The following is a 13,713-nucleotide window of genomic DNA, read 5'->3' as shown; positions in this document are numbered from 1 at the left end:
ACTCTTTTAAAAGAAACATGAGAGCATTGAAGGACAAGCTGGTCAATTATCACTGTCGCAGATCTGTCAGCATATTCCCAAAGTGAACATTTCATTTCAGAGATCTGCAGCTGTCTTTCAGTGTTCATATCTACTAGCCAGAAAAGCAACAGGATTACAAAAACTAATCTTTGCTTGTTAAGAATGTAACAAAAAACCATGGTCTTGGGTTGAAAGAGTTTTGTCAACTATGCTCAGTTTTGACAATTACATTTAAAAAAGAATTCATAAAAAAATATATAAATCATAACAATCATTAATATGAATTTGGTCATCCTAAAGTAAAATAAACAGGATAAAGCCAGAGATTTCAATTGTTTGTGTAATGATACACATCATCACCTTGTGTGGGTATATTTTTATGCCTCTTCCAAAACATCATGTGGTTTAAAATGTTTTGACAAATCTAGCAGGGCATAGGAGTGGGCTTAGAATATATGTTACTGCATTTGGGAAGGAATGGAATGTGTGTGTTTGAAATTATATTTTGGGGAAATTAGATTTCTTAAATGTAAGTTAAAAACTGTAAAGCTTGTTTTTTGTTGTTATGCTAGCTAGGAACATGGAGTCTTTGGAGATCAGAGAATGATTCCCTGCAGAAATTTTAACAATCAGTTTTAGAAATACACTTTATTAACCTGATTTTTGCATGACAAAGTGATATAGAACTGTGTTTCACAGTGCAGAATGCCCACACCTTTAAGCACATTCTTATTAGCCAAGTATTGAAATCTCAATGCCTAGATCATTATTACTGTTGTAGCTAAGGAGGACTTGTGTATTCTTAGTATTTGTCACCAATCAGCTCGTCATTGAGAATATAGAAGGAGCTGGTTAGGTAGTAATTCATACTCCTGTATTTTTTCTAAAATGATGTGTTTTCTATTGTGTATGAAACTTCTTTATCTATCAGCACTTGGTGGGTATAGATTGTTATAATTTCATGGAGTTTAACATGTATTGTGTTGCAGAAGAGATGATCAATCATATAATGATAAAAATGAATTCCATTCCTATATTTCTGGTACAACAAATTTTTTCCAGTACTATTACAAAGTGTATTTCTTTTCAGACCTTTGCATGTAGCACTAACCTGTTTGCCATTGTGAGTAACTGAAGACAAAATAGTTCGCAATGTCTTAAAACCCATAGCAATATCCAGAAGATGAGCAGCAAAGAAGAAGTTGTTGTAGTGCCCAAGGATAGACATAGTTGTGTACCAAGCTAAGTATAAAAATGACTGCAGAGAAAGTGAAAAGTGACAGAGGGTTAGCAGGCACTGATATGGATTATTGGACCCAGAACACAGCTGTTTTTTTAAGTCACTCAAGTTGTTGTAATAGGACACTTTGCCTATGTGGGGAAGAAACAGCTTAAACTTCATCCAGCTTTTGAAAATTACCAGTGATGGAGGGGGATGTCACACTGCTTTTGCTGTTGAAAAACACTGAGACCAGCCTCATTCAACAACCCCAAAAATAGACATCACAAGGATGTGAAAACCGTGTGTGTCCTGACAGCTACTGGCACTGGCAGGGCTGTGGAAGGCAGGTGTTTCCTGATAGAGCACCCAAGGAGTGATAGTACTAATAACTTATTTTAAGATGAATGGTGCTCTGCTAGCATGACTAGCCTGGGAATATATGAGTTCCAGTCAATCACTTTATGTTGTAAAAGCTCAGTCCTACTTTTTTAATGGCAGGGATTTCTTGCACTCCCAGGGGTGTGTGTGTAGATTCTTTACTTGAGTGGGAACGCTCCCCAGGGTTACTCCTTGAGGCTGAACCAAAGAGGTTTGCCCACTGTCACTGATATGGGCAAGTAACATAACAATAATTGTGCAAGGGCAGCAACAAATAATTATTAAGCTACCTTTTAAACCATTAATTTAATAAATAATTTACTTTAATAGCAGTTATAACCATCTTTACTGTGCAGTATATAATTCTGATTAAAACGTCCTTTAGTCTAATCATTATCATAATCAATTGAAATAAACCACTTATTTTACCTATACAAGTATATTTGGTTTGCCATCCTTAACTCTGCAGGACAAAGTTGTATAAAGGATCAATTACACCTTTAGACATAAACCATTGTCCAAGTCTGAGACTAAGATTGGATGCAGCCACACCCAGACTCCTCTCTGAGGAGTTTAGAAAGAAGGGGGTCCTTCCTGTACCTCGTGACTCAACAGCAGCACCTCCCTGAGAAACTGTGTCCAAAGATTTAATTCTGTCCACAACAGTTATGAAATAAAGTAATATTCTCATGATCTGATTTGAATCACAGTCTGAATGTAATAATTCCATTTTACATATTCAAAAAGACTTACTCTGTCTCTCATCCTCTCCACTGTTCATTTAAGGAGCATTTATTGCTTAGTTACGCTGAGATCTCTATTTTTACATATTTAAATACATAATTTAGATGCATATAAAATATTTAAATAAACATTTAAAATATAAATTTAAAATTAAATAATAATGATATTATTAACATCAATAACCTCTACTGTGAAACTGTTTTGGTTGAGGAGTTTGTGACACAGTACTTTAAATTTTAATACTGATTCTGGATGGAAAAATGTGGTAATGTGTTACTCTCGAGACACTTTGTTGAAGTCTTAGACCACGTCACCCAGGACGCCCACAAAACCTAAGGCACATAACACAGCTTATTCTTCTAACAAGCAGTGAACCTGAACCCACTTTGATGTCAAAACTTATACTGAGGAAAAATGGCTCAGTGTGCTTTCAGTGCACAAGGAATTTAGGACATTGTCATTTGATTGATTCACCTTGACCTTCTTGTTTGTTTGGGAATGCTCACCAAAAAAAAAAAAAAAATTTAACTAAACATAGTTCTTCCAAAGGAGAAGGTTTGAAAGGTAAGAATTAACCAGTCATGTCAAACACATTATTAAAGTATAAAAAAGGATATCTTTTTGTACACTGTGCTTGATTTTGAGAAAAGACACCTTTGGTTGCTAGATTGATTTCTACAAAATTAAATGAATGCCCCATTAACTTCTGAAATGCTGACATTGTATCAGTGGTGAGGAGGTGCATATTGCCCTTTAGAACCACAAATAAAATTCTGACATAAATTAAAGCAATTTGCTACAACACAAGACAGAAAAAAAAATATTTTAAAATGGCTCTGTAATGCAATATTATTTGTGTATGTTTGTTTAAAATAAAAGCAGATGATGGAAGACATATAACCATGTTTAGAGTAAATCAAAGCATATTCTCCTAGGCTAACATACTCACGTTATCAGTGAAAACAACTCCGAGCTTCCAAATGTGGTACTTTGTATCAATGGAGCTTAGCCTAAGAAACACAAAATTTTTGAAATACATAAATGTCAAAAATAAGTATTGAATACTGTATTTATAAACAGCAAACTAGTTTTGGCACTTCACATTTTTTTGCTGAAGGTGGTGATATAAATCAACTGTTCATTTTTTGCGTGATCCGGGTTCTTCATTTTTAAGAAACTATTCATTAATTCTGAGCACCCATAAAGAGTTTCTAAACCAACAAAACTGATGTAACAATTTCAGGAAAAGTGATACTGCCATATTCCAGACTTAAAAAATTAAAATGTTTGCCAAAAGTAGTGAAATGTGGACCGCAGGTTGCTTGAATTCAAGAGATAAGTGTTCTGTCTAGTGTAAAATATTGCCAGAATAACCAAGAGAAAAGGTAATGCCTTCTGCAATATTCTAAATATTTTATTAGCCATTGGATGGTGTGCAAAGGGAAATCTTTCTTGTGCATCTTACGTTGGTTGAGAAAACCAACTCTTGTAGGAGCATAAATCACTTGGGACTGGGACACTTTCAAACTCTCATCCTGACTGACTGATTAAGTCAGGAAAACATCTCTGAATCTGTACTAGACACCTGTTATCTAGGTAGTTATTATCAATATTATCAATTATTTTTTATAAACTCTGTTGTAAGACCTTTTAAATGCTGCATTAATAATTGTTTAGAAGAGTGGCCAACTATATCAGTCAGCATAAATTCACTGATTTTTTTTTCTTACTTTTATAACACAACTGTGGTTTAGAACAAACAAAAAGCTATTTTATTTTACTTCCACACTAGGAAGACTTATCCATTTGAATTTTCCATGCTGAGGAAAACATCACGACAGTTTCAAAATTAAATCCATTTTTATCTTTGATGGTGAAGATACACCAACACATAATTTGTCTGTGAAGTTCAGAAGTCATACCATGACACAAGAGATGCCTCTTCTGGTTCGCTCTCTTCCACTGGACTAAAATCAAGGGCACTTTTGTCCAAACCCAGAAGTTCTGCAATGCGCTCTGCTCCATATAAGTCTCCATACTTGTTGATAACCTGAAAATGGAAGAAGAGAAGCTTTTGCTCAGTGGAAGTCCTCAGTGACATTCACCTACTTTAGACCAGTAGTTGTCAGGAATTAAAAAAAAAAGTCCTCCACAATTAACACTACTAGAACAGTAAGAACTCCCAGGAAAAGAGGGGAGCATGAAAAAGAAAAATAGAAGCATTAAAGGCTATTATCTGAAAACTTATGTATAATTTTCTGTCATTTAAGCTGGCATGTTTTTCTTTTTTTAGGGCAATGAGAGGGCTTTGTATACTAAAGATGACAATGATTGTAAATTAGACCCGCTGGCAGATTGACAGCACAAAGTTATTTCATATGTCTGAGTCTAGGAAGGAAACCACAGCCTTCTGTCTTCCTCCCTCCTCCCACCTACGCCACAGCTGCCTGTTCACTGAGACATTTGACACAACAATAACTTCCATGAAACAAATTTCAGTTCTCAGTTATTTCTGTATTTATGTGTACAGAAGGTATTATACGGATATCCAAATTAACCAAATAGTGGATTATTGCTCTGAAAAACATAATAGAAATATAAAAAGCCTACCTTCCGTTTCACAAATTTGTCCCAGTAATTGTTAGGGAAGGACCTACATAGATAAGGCAAAGATATTTCAAGTTATTTAACTTGTTAAAGGAAAGAAAAAACAAACAAAAAAAAAGGGAGAAAATACCGTGTTCCTGATCATTGCAAAGTTTGGTATAATTTTTTTCACTCACTGCACTTCAAATTATGAGAATGATTTCTTTTCATGTGAACAACAGCTGTTATTAATCATATTTTGCTGCAATATCATCTGCCCCCTCCACACCCCCTTTCTTTTTCCCATGCACAAATATGACTGGCTACAAAAGGACAGCATGCTAAATATTATCACCTAATAAGCCCAACAATTCCATAATAGCAGGGTAGTCACTGTAATATCATTCATCTCCTAAATAAATACTTTATGACTCGTAGCCATAAAAATCAAACCAGACAACGATTTTCAGAGGAAAATAAGAGAATTTTGAAGCATAAATAATTATTGTGTTCATTGGATTACATTTCAAATAGAGGCTGAGCACTTGAGAACCAGTCAACAGTTTGCCAACAGAAATCTAGAAATATTAAACCTGCCAAGGAAATTCAAGAGGATAATTTGCCAATATATAGCAAATATATATATAGCAGTATCCAGGATCTCCCCCTTCTAATGATCTTACTGTATATTATGTCAGTTTTGAGGAATGCCAATTAGCAGGAAACACTACAAAATTTATTTCCTGGAAATAACACTGAGTTGAGAAAATATGCAGGAATGTAAAAGAGAAAAATAACTGCTTAAACTAAAAGACAGTATTGGTAAAAGAAAGTAAGTGCTAGCAACAGAAAAATGAGATTCCAGAACACCATTCTGCTGGGATGTGAGGCAAACTTCCCAACTACTATGCTAGAACTTCCCAACTACTATGCTAGAACTTCCCAACTACTATGCTAGAATTTTTACCTTCCTGAATTGGAATTCTGAATGAAATTATTCCAGATAAAGGCAAATGCTTCTCGTGACTCAGATGGATGGTATATTCTAGTCCAATGCTCTGTAGTATTTCTTCTCTTGATTTCTCAGGCTTGTAAGCAAAATATGTCATCGTGTAGCCAGCTTGTGTCTATCTCTTTTACCACAAACATCTAATAATTCATCAGAGTACCTCTTTTGCATTTTTAATTAATTTTTTTCACTTACAGAAAGCAAATTTCAGTTTATATAGAACACTGGGTACCCTCCACCAGTGGTTATTCTGATCATACAGTACCTGCACTAAACTTCGAGACTCAGTTAACATCAGAGGGAAGGATTAGCCTGCTTAAATTAGCCTTAGTCTTTCATTTAACTTCAGTAGACAGTGCAACATGCTGAGAACAAACTTTACAGCATGTCATTAGGGAAAAGTTGACAATATATTTAATTAATTCGTGCTTCTTTTTGCTGAAAATAAAATTACTGGATATCTAGATGGGTTGCTATCAGTAGTGAAAAAAAATGGTTGGAAAATAAGCAAGCACCCCAGTTTCCCAATTACCTTCTGTTGTAACTTTAATAGCATGTGCTAGTCCATACTGCTGAATGAAATTAAGAAAAATTCTTGAAACTTAGGTTTAGGAAAACAAAGCATTCAAGAATCTCCAGTATTTTAGAGATTCTAATCATAGAAGCATAGATGGAAGGGACCATAAAGATCACCTAGTTCTAACCCCCCTGTTTTGGACAGGGCCATCTTCCACTAGACCAGGTTTCTCCAAGCCCCATCCAGCCTGGCCTGGAACATTTCCAGGGCTGGAGCATCCACAACTTCTCTGGGCAACCTGTTCCAGTACCTCACCACTGTTATAGTAAAGAACTTCTTCCTTATAGCTAATCTAAACCTACCAGTAAATTCTGAAAAACAGCCTGTAGTCAGGGCATTCTTCCCAGGGAAGAGAGCTGACTTGCTGTATTTGTCCATGTGACTCCTACAGACTGCTGCAGCTTACTGATGCAGAACAGCAGATGAGACTTAGAATCCGTGTATGACTACTACAGTATTTGCTAATGCCTACAACTTAACAGAAATTCCTGTCAGACCTGTTCAAATTCTAGGACTGCTATTTTTCTCTAGATTTACTTCTCATGTCATATACAAATTTCTTTAACAAGGAATGGGAAAGAAAGGGAGGAGAATATTACTATACAAGTGAAACGGAGTCACTGGAAAGGATGGAAGTTGTCTTTTTAGAACTTTCTAGAGACTAATATGTGAAATGTGTTGGAGAGACATTATGAGGTAAAACACATAATCCTTGCAAACTCTAGAAAATGAGAAGGAGGTGGAATGTATGTGTTATAGTAGTGTTTATTAAATAGATAACACAGGATTTCACATTAGAATCTGATGCGACTGTAGCATGTAATATAAGGTGTTAAATGCCTTTCCTTTAGATGAACAAAGGAAGGTGGACAGGAAAGGTTCTAGATCAGTGGCTTAATGAGCTATAATATTATAAGCAGTTTACATAGAGTCACTTAATTTTACTTACGGAGTATTTATAACGAGGCGATCCCATTGTCCTTTAATATCATCTTCAGTTGGCTGTTCAGTTATGTATAGTCCATCAAATTCCAGCTTTCTAGCTACCTCCTTTTCCCTCTTAAATACAACCAGAGGGACCTGTGGAAAAAACAGTGGACATCTTTGTCACGGTTTACGTATTTTTGGTACCTATAGTACTCTTTATAACACTAAAAATGTAAGACCCAACATCACACTAGACTCTCCCACAGGCAGATCAATGCCTAGGCAGCCTCTGAGCAATGGCCACCTAGACAGTCAAGCCCCAACCCTCCCACACACACCACTTTTTATTGCTGAGCATGATGGAATATCCTTCTGGCTGGTTCAGGCCAGCTGTCCTGGCTGTGACCCCTCCCAACATGCCTGCTGAGGGATGCACAGAGTGAGTAAAGCAAAGAGAGAGCCCTCACACTACGCAAACACTGTCCAGCAATAACCAAATGTGGCTGTGTCACCTGCACTGTTTTAACCACAAATCCAAAGCACACACACACCACTATGGACAAAGTTAACTAATTTCTGCTGGACAGAATACAGGAGCAAAACATCTACATATTGAACAGTGAGAATTTTTAAACAGCTAGGTACAAATAGGTATTCCAGTATTAGCACCAACAGCCACCTTGGGACATAGCCAATGTTTAACAAATAATAGATTAGTAGTAAGATTAAGAACTTGCCTTTAAGCAGTAGTATCCAATCACACAGACAAAGGAGATGATAGTATGAATAACTGCCAGTGCTCTTAGAGCAGGTGCCATGTAGCCGGTACTTTCTTCTAAAACAAAAAACACCATGCCCTCCTCCTCTTCCTCTTCAGCAAAGGAGTTCCAGAGATTAGAGTCTTCCTCTACTTCATCAAGGGGCTCTTCTGTCACCTGAGAAAAATTCAAGCACATTGAAAACAAAATAAACATGCAAGCTTTCCCTTTCATGATGCATAGTGTTTGCAAAGCCTGCTCAGAGGAGGATGATAGTCAGTAGCTTTAAAAGTCCTTCATTTGCACAGCAGAAGTCTCCACATCATGTCGTGTCACTGAAAAGAAAATCTGGAAAAAGCAAATACAGGCAGCTTACAAATCTTTCTAAAAGTGCTGTAGCGAAACTAAAACAAATGGACAAGCTCTGCAAAAATGATTTCTTGGAAGAACCAAGGAATCACAGGATTATCTATTATGACTGAATTCAGGGGTTTTTTATAATCTACATTGTTCCTGATTACTCGAGTCTAAAAAGAAGCAAAGTTTTCATATAATCAACTTGTACACTGTTCATAACTTTTTATTTCATTACTTCCTTTAGAGCTTACAAATTATATACAGTATTTCATCAGCTGACACACTGCCCTAAATTCTTCCAGTGACTTTAAAAACCCGACCTTTAAAATAAAAGCCCTAGGGGCCCTTTTTTGACAACTTTATCTCAAAGCTAAAGTCCTGCTCAGTCCTGTTTGACTCCCACTGACTCTTTGCTATGCATGACAGATGGACTTGTACTGATAGACACGAACTTTTGTCCTTGCTCTGCAACAGAACGGTTGTCACCCACCACACTCAAAGAGAAGCAGAAGAGAATGGGGAGAAAAGGAGACTGGCATAGACAAAAGCAGAATTCTACACGTATATTTGAAGTCCATCTTCTCTAACCCTATGGGAAGGGAAGGAAAGAAAGAGACAAGAAGGAAGCTCTAAATAGCCATGACATCTTTCTCCTGGAATGTGCAGTACATTCTGCCCAGTTTCCAAGAATTTTTTGCATCTTTACCTGCCCTGCCTCTGGGACAGCAACTGTGTTATAGGAGTTGCATTTCAAGGTATTTGAGATCAGGACTCAATTATTTCTAGACTGAATGTCCATCCAGCTGTTTTTGTTGAAGTTTTTGGTTGTAAGCAACAGAACTAGAATATGTAATATTGAAAAACACAAGATTCATCAGTTTATTAAAACTTTCATTCTTTGTCTAGGAAGGGAAAATCAAAAGGGCCAGATTTTAGGATATAGATAAATCAGAACTCTTCTCCCAGACTTCAGATTTGTATGGAAAGGAAAAAAAAATAAGTCTTTTATGGATGGGAGTTCTCGTTACTGAATTCTGATCTGTTTCATGGATAGAGGTTGTGAAGATTCATGAAAAAAAATGGTGGAGGCTGCTGAAGACGTTCTACTTTGTATCATCTTGTGTTATACACCAGAACCTGAAACAACTCTAGGTTCAGGTGAACCTTCAAGATTAGGTTTAAAGTATGAATGTATAGCCTTCTTTATCAGTGAGCTAAACAAAAACAACTGTAGCCTACTATGAAAAAAGAGAAGTAACTGAGAATAGCCAGATGAAGTCTCTTAATATCTTGAGAACAAATGCAAAAAAAATAATTCAACAGTTTTGACACTTGAATTGTTGTAGTCGATTTCAATTTTCCCAGAAGAAGATTAACAATCCGAACAATAACACACTTATGTGACTAAATGAAAAAGTGCCTAGAAACTCAACTATCAAGGAGAAATTAAATGAATCTCTTTTCATTCAGCCTGAATAAAATAAAAACTGAATAGTTACGAACATTAAATTACTGTAACCTCTGGTACTAACAAAAATATTTAAAGAACAATGCATAACCTTACCTTGTAAAATAGAAGAATAAAATTGATGGCAAATGCAACAAATAGAGCAAGAAACCTTAAGTTATAAAAATTTCTTGCCAAGCAGTGCTGAAAGTAAAAAAAAAAAAAGGAATTAAAGGTAGCCTGTGAGTAATATCAAAATAAGAAAAATAGATAGCAAGATTTTTAAAACAGTAAATACATAATTGTGTTTCCTTCATACACCAGTTATAATAAGCAAGGGCATTTCTTGGCAGCCTATTCTCCCATTTTATGATAAATGGAATTAAAAATAATAGCCTTAAAATTATAAGTCAGAGAAGACTGAAGTAGAAAGAAGTGTGGAAAGAAATGTTAGAATACTGGAAAAAAACTACTTGAGAGTTTTCAGAGAATTCAACATTTCATGGTTTTAAGAAAAATAGAAAGTAAGTTAAAGATTCTAAAAGTTAGATTATGGAAAATAAGGAGCTCCTAAAAAGGAGCTCAGGAGGCTAATCTGTCCTGTTAGAAATTACACACAGAAACACTTAATTACATAACTCTACGAAGTATTATAAAATCACAAGAGACTGACTACAGACAATCATCTGAAAACTCATGCCAACGTTCCGCTTATGATGACATTTTTCCTTTAAATATCAAAAAAGGGTTCTGTAAATAAAAATTCAATGACTAAAGAATTTAAGAAAAACTTACAAGTATCTTTGTTTGATAAATTTCCAAAGCCTTGAAGAAGTTAGCCATAACAGCCTCTGGTTTCTCAATTTTTTGTCCATGCCTCCTCTTTTTTTTCTTCATTTTTCCCTCTTCTAGCTGCTCAGATTGTACTTCCTTTGCTTTATCTTGTTTCTCACCATCTTCCATGCTAGAAGAAAGGTTAACTAAACAAAAATACGGCACCAAACTTCTGTATTGTAAATGCATTCATTTTAAATTAATTTCAATTCATAAACTTTGGTTTTGAAATTTAGTTTTTATTCTCTATCTAGCAATAAAGGAATTTAGTTACTAACAACAACGACAACAACAACAACAACAAGCTGGATTTCCATATGTGTGAAATAATGTTGAGGCATCAGTATGATTGAAAGTTTTAGGAATGAAGATAAAGGAATACAGTTTGTGGTTCACTTTATCACTACTTCTGCAGTAGGAATCATATAATGAGTGTCTATGAATGAGTCTTATCTTCTAACAGAGTCCCTATTGCAGTCTCAGAAATATAAGCCATTTAAACTCAAATTTTTAAGCTGAAGGCAATTTGAATATGTTGTGAAAGTATTTGAGAAAAGAATTAAGCCTGTCAGACAAGAGAAGACAAGAAGGAATTGGGAAATTAAGCCCAATAAAATAAAAGAGGTAGAAAGTGGTCATTCTTATGAAAAATAAGTGGTGGAAAAGCCTAAAACAAGAAAATTAGAGACAAATCATATCAGAACAATTTTGTGACAATAAAATGTAAGAAGGGGACTTTTTAATTGAAGAAATATGATATAAATGGCCTGAAAGGTAAGAGATAGTAAATGAAAATGTGTTGAACCATCATAGGTGGTGTTGAAGGCATACTGTAATGAGATAATTCAAAACAGAAACCAAGAATCAATTTAACTTCATTCATGTGAGCACATATATATGTGCACATTCATGTCCATGTAAGACATCCCTAGATACAGATATATGTGTTTACACATATATCTATGTATATGCACTCCTACACACACATATAAGCATATATACAGAGGGGGAAAAAAGGATCGTTTTCAAACCAGCTATACAAAGTGTATCCAGTCCTAAAGTACTAACCCCAATGGCACACTTAAAAAAAATTAATTTTGGCAAATAAGAGGAGAAAGATAAATGACTCTGAAGTAAATATTTTAAACATGAAGCAAAATTGAAAAAAAAAGAAAATTATGTATAGCTTTTGAAGCTGTAGGAATCTCTAGGACACCTTGTGTGTGTCTCTACAAATATTTTAATCTGTTACTACAATGTGACTGCAGGTCCAGGCAGATGGGATGCTCCTTAGTAGGATGCTGCTAAAGCAAGGCAAGTATTTTAAATATTCTTTAGGCAGTCATATACAGGGTGACTGGACAAAGGAATGTATCTGCTGTCAAGTTCACAACTCAAGAACTGATAAAACAGCAATAAATAAAAATGATTGGTTTAGCTAAATCTTGTGTTTTAATGATCCAATATTGTTGCATGAAAATTGTGGTGGGTAGTAGGGAAAGCAGAAAGCAGTAATGATAAGTTGCAAAGGTTTTTAAGACTGGTGCTCATTTTTAAAGGACGTTACGGGAATTTTTACGCGATTTCTTAAAGAGGCAATGGCCACAGATCTGTATATGCATAATTGTCAAAGGCCACAAAAATCAGCTTGCCATTGTGTTGCCTACTGAGATGGTCTGCCATCTTTTAGTATATTTGCAAAATACTTAGTATATTTTCAAAACACTGATGAGACAAATTGTACACAAAGCTCTTTGAATACTGAACATTGCTTGCATTCTTTGTGGCCAAATTATTTAGCATTAGGAAGTACCAAGGAGTGGAGCAGGAATTTCGTAAAACTAACTTACTCAGCCTTCTCAGCTTCTGTTTTTCTTTGTGTTCCAGCTTCTTTTGCAATTTCAGATATCTGCAAAAAGTATTTTAACTGTCAAATGGATCCATTCAAATAAAATTCTGGTAACTTTAGTTACAGTCTTCTAAGAAACAAACAAAATAATTAATAATATTTTTAGAGAAATTTGCACTTTTAAAGTGTTAGATTTTTAAAAAGAGAGAGCTCAGGCTATATTTTAACAATGAAAATGGCAGAAATTATTCTGATAGCTTTTTCTGTATACTATTATTAATACTCTAACTAGTCCAGTTGACTGAACAACTTAATTATACACGGTCATCAGGCAAATTATGTGACCAGCTGAGGATGAAGGTAACTACATCCAGATCATATCCTGATACTAAATTCACCCACAAAGATTCAGTGGAGTTGCTGACTATGTGCAAAATGAGCATCGGTTTGCCTCTTTGCAAATATGAAACAAGAAACAATATATTAATGTTATCATAAAAAATCTGAAAAATTTCTATGTAACTATCAGATATTACAAAACCCAATTACTTGGCCATGATCAAGTAATGCAACTGAAAACAGAGAAATACTTAAACAACTTCTACTTACACAATGTTTTCTTTCAGCTGTTTATCTTAGCTGGGCTGATGGTTCATTAAACCTTTACTGGCACACCACACAACCCTCTTAAATGTGTGTTTACAACTTTCCCTTGAGATCAGGAAAAACCAATATACAATTTTACAGATGGCTAACTGCAGCAAAGAAGCTGGGGCCTGCATGTCAAACACCTTTAGGCTTGGTGTTACAAGATCAAAGTAAACTCATTTCAAATGCCTTTTGAGTATCTAAGCCTCAATGGAAATCCAAGAGGTGCAAGCCCTGATGTCCTAGACTCACAAAGAAATCCAAAGGGCTGAAATTTGTTTCCATTGCCTTTTGCAAAAACCTGTCTTAACTCTTAATCCTCTTCTGTATTCTCGTGAAGTGCTTAGACAGCAATT

The 13,713-nt window shown here is 35.3% G+C and overlaps 1 protein-coding gene across 13 annotated transcripts in view; it reads right to left on the bottom strand.

Annotated features, from left to right (window-relative positions):
• RYR3 (ryanodine receptor 3) overlaps nt 1-13,713 on the bottom strand; it is a 202,162-nt gene that overhangs the window by 7,367 nt on the left and 181,082 nt on the right. For all 13 annotated transcript variants that reach the window (XM_019280191.3, XM_019280207.3, XM_019280202.3 and 10 more), the window contains 9 exons: nt 12,711-12,769; nt 10,822-10,990; nt 10,144-10,230; nt 8,202-8,399; nt 7,487-7,617; nt 4,976-5,018; nt 4,288-4,415; nt 3,315-3,375; nt 1,133-1,279 (listed from right to left, as the gene is read on the bottom strand). In XM_019280191.3, the coding sequence (XP_019135736.3) occupies nt 1,133-1,279; nt 3,315-3,375; nt 4,288-4,415; nt 4,976-5,018; nt 7,487-7,617; nt 8,202-8,399; nt 10,144-10,230; nt 10,822-10,990; nt 12,711-12,769 (1,023 nt within the window). The remainder of the gene's footprint in view (nt 1-1,132; nt 1,280-3,314; nt 3,376-4,287; nt 4,416-4,975; nt 5,019-7,486; nt 7,618-8,201; nt 8,400-10,143; nt 10,231-10,821; nt 10,991-12,710; nt 12,770-13,713) is intronic.

Source organism: Corvus cornix, chromosome 5, assembly GCF_000738735.6.
Source record: "Corvus cornix cornix isolate S_Up_H32 chromosome 5, ASM73873v5, whole genome shotgun sequence".
Taxonomy (NCBI): domain Eukaryota; kingdom Metazoa; phylum Chordata; class Aves; order Passeriformes; family Corvidae; genus Corvus; species Corvus cornix.
Note: the sequence above shows the minus strand (reverse complement) of the source record. Positions and strands in the feature narration are given on the sequence as shown.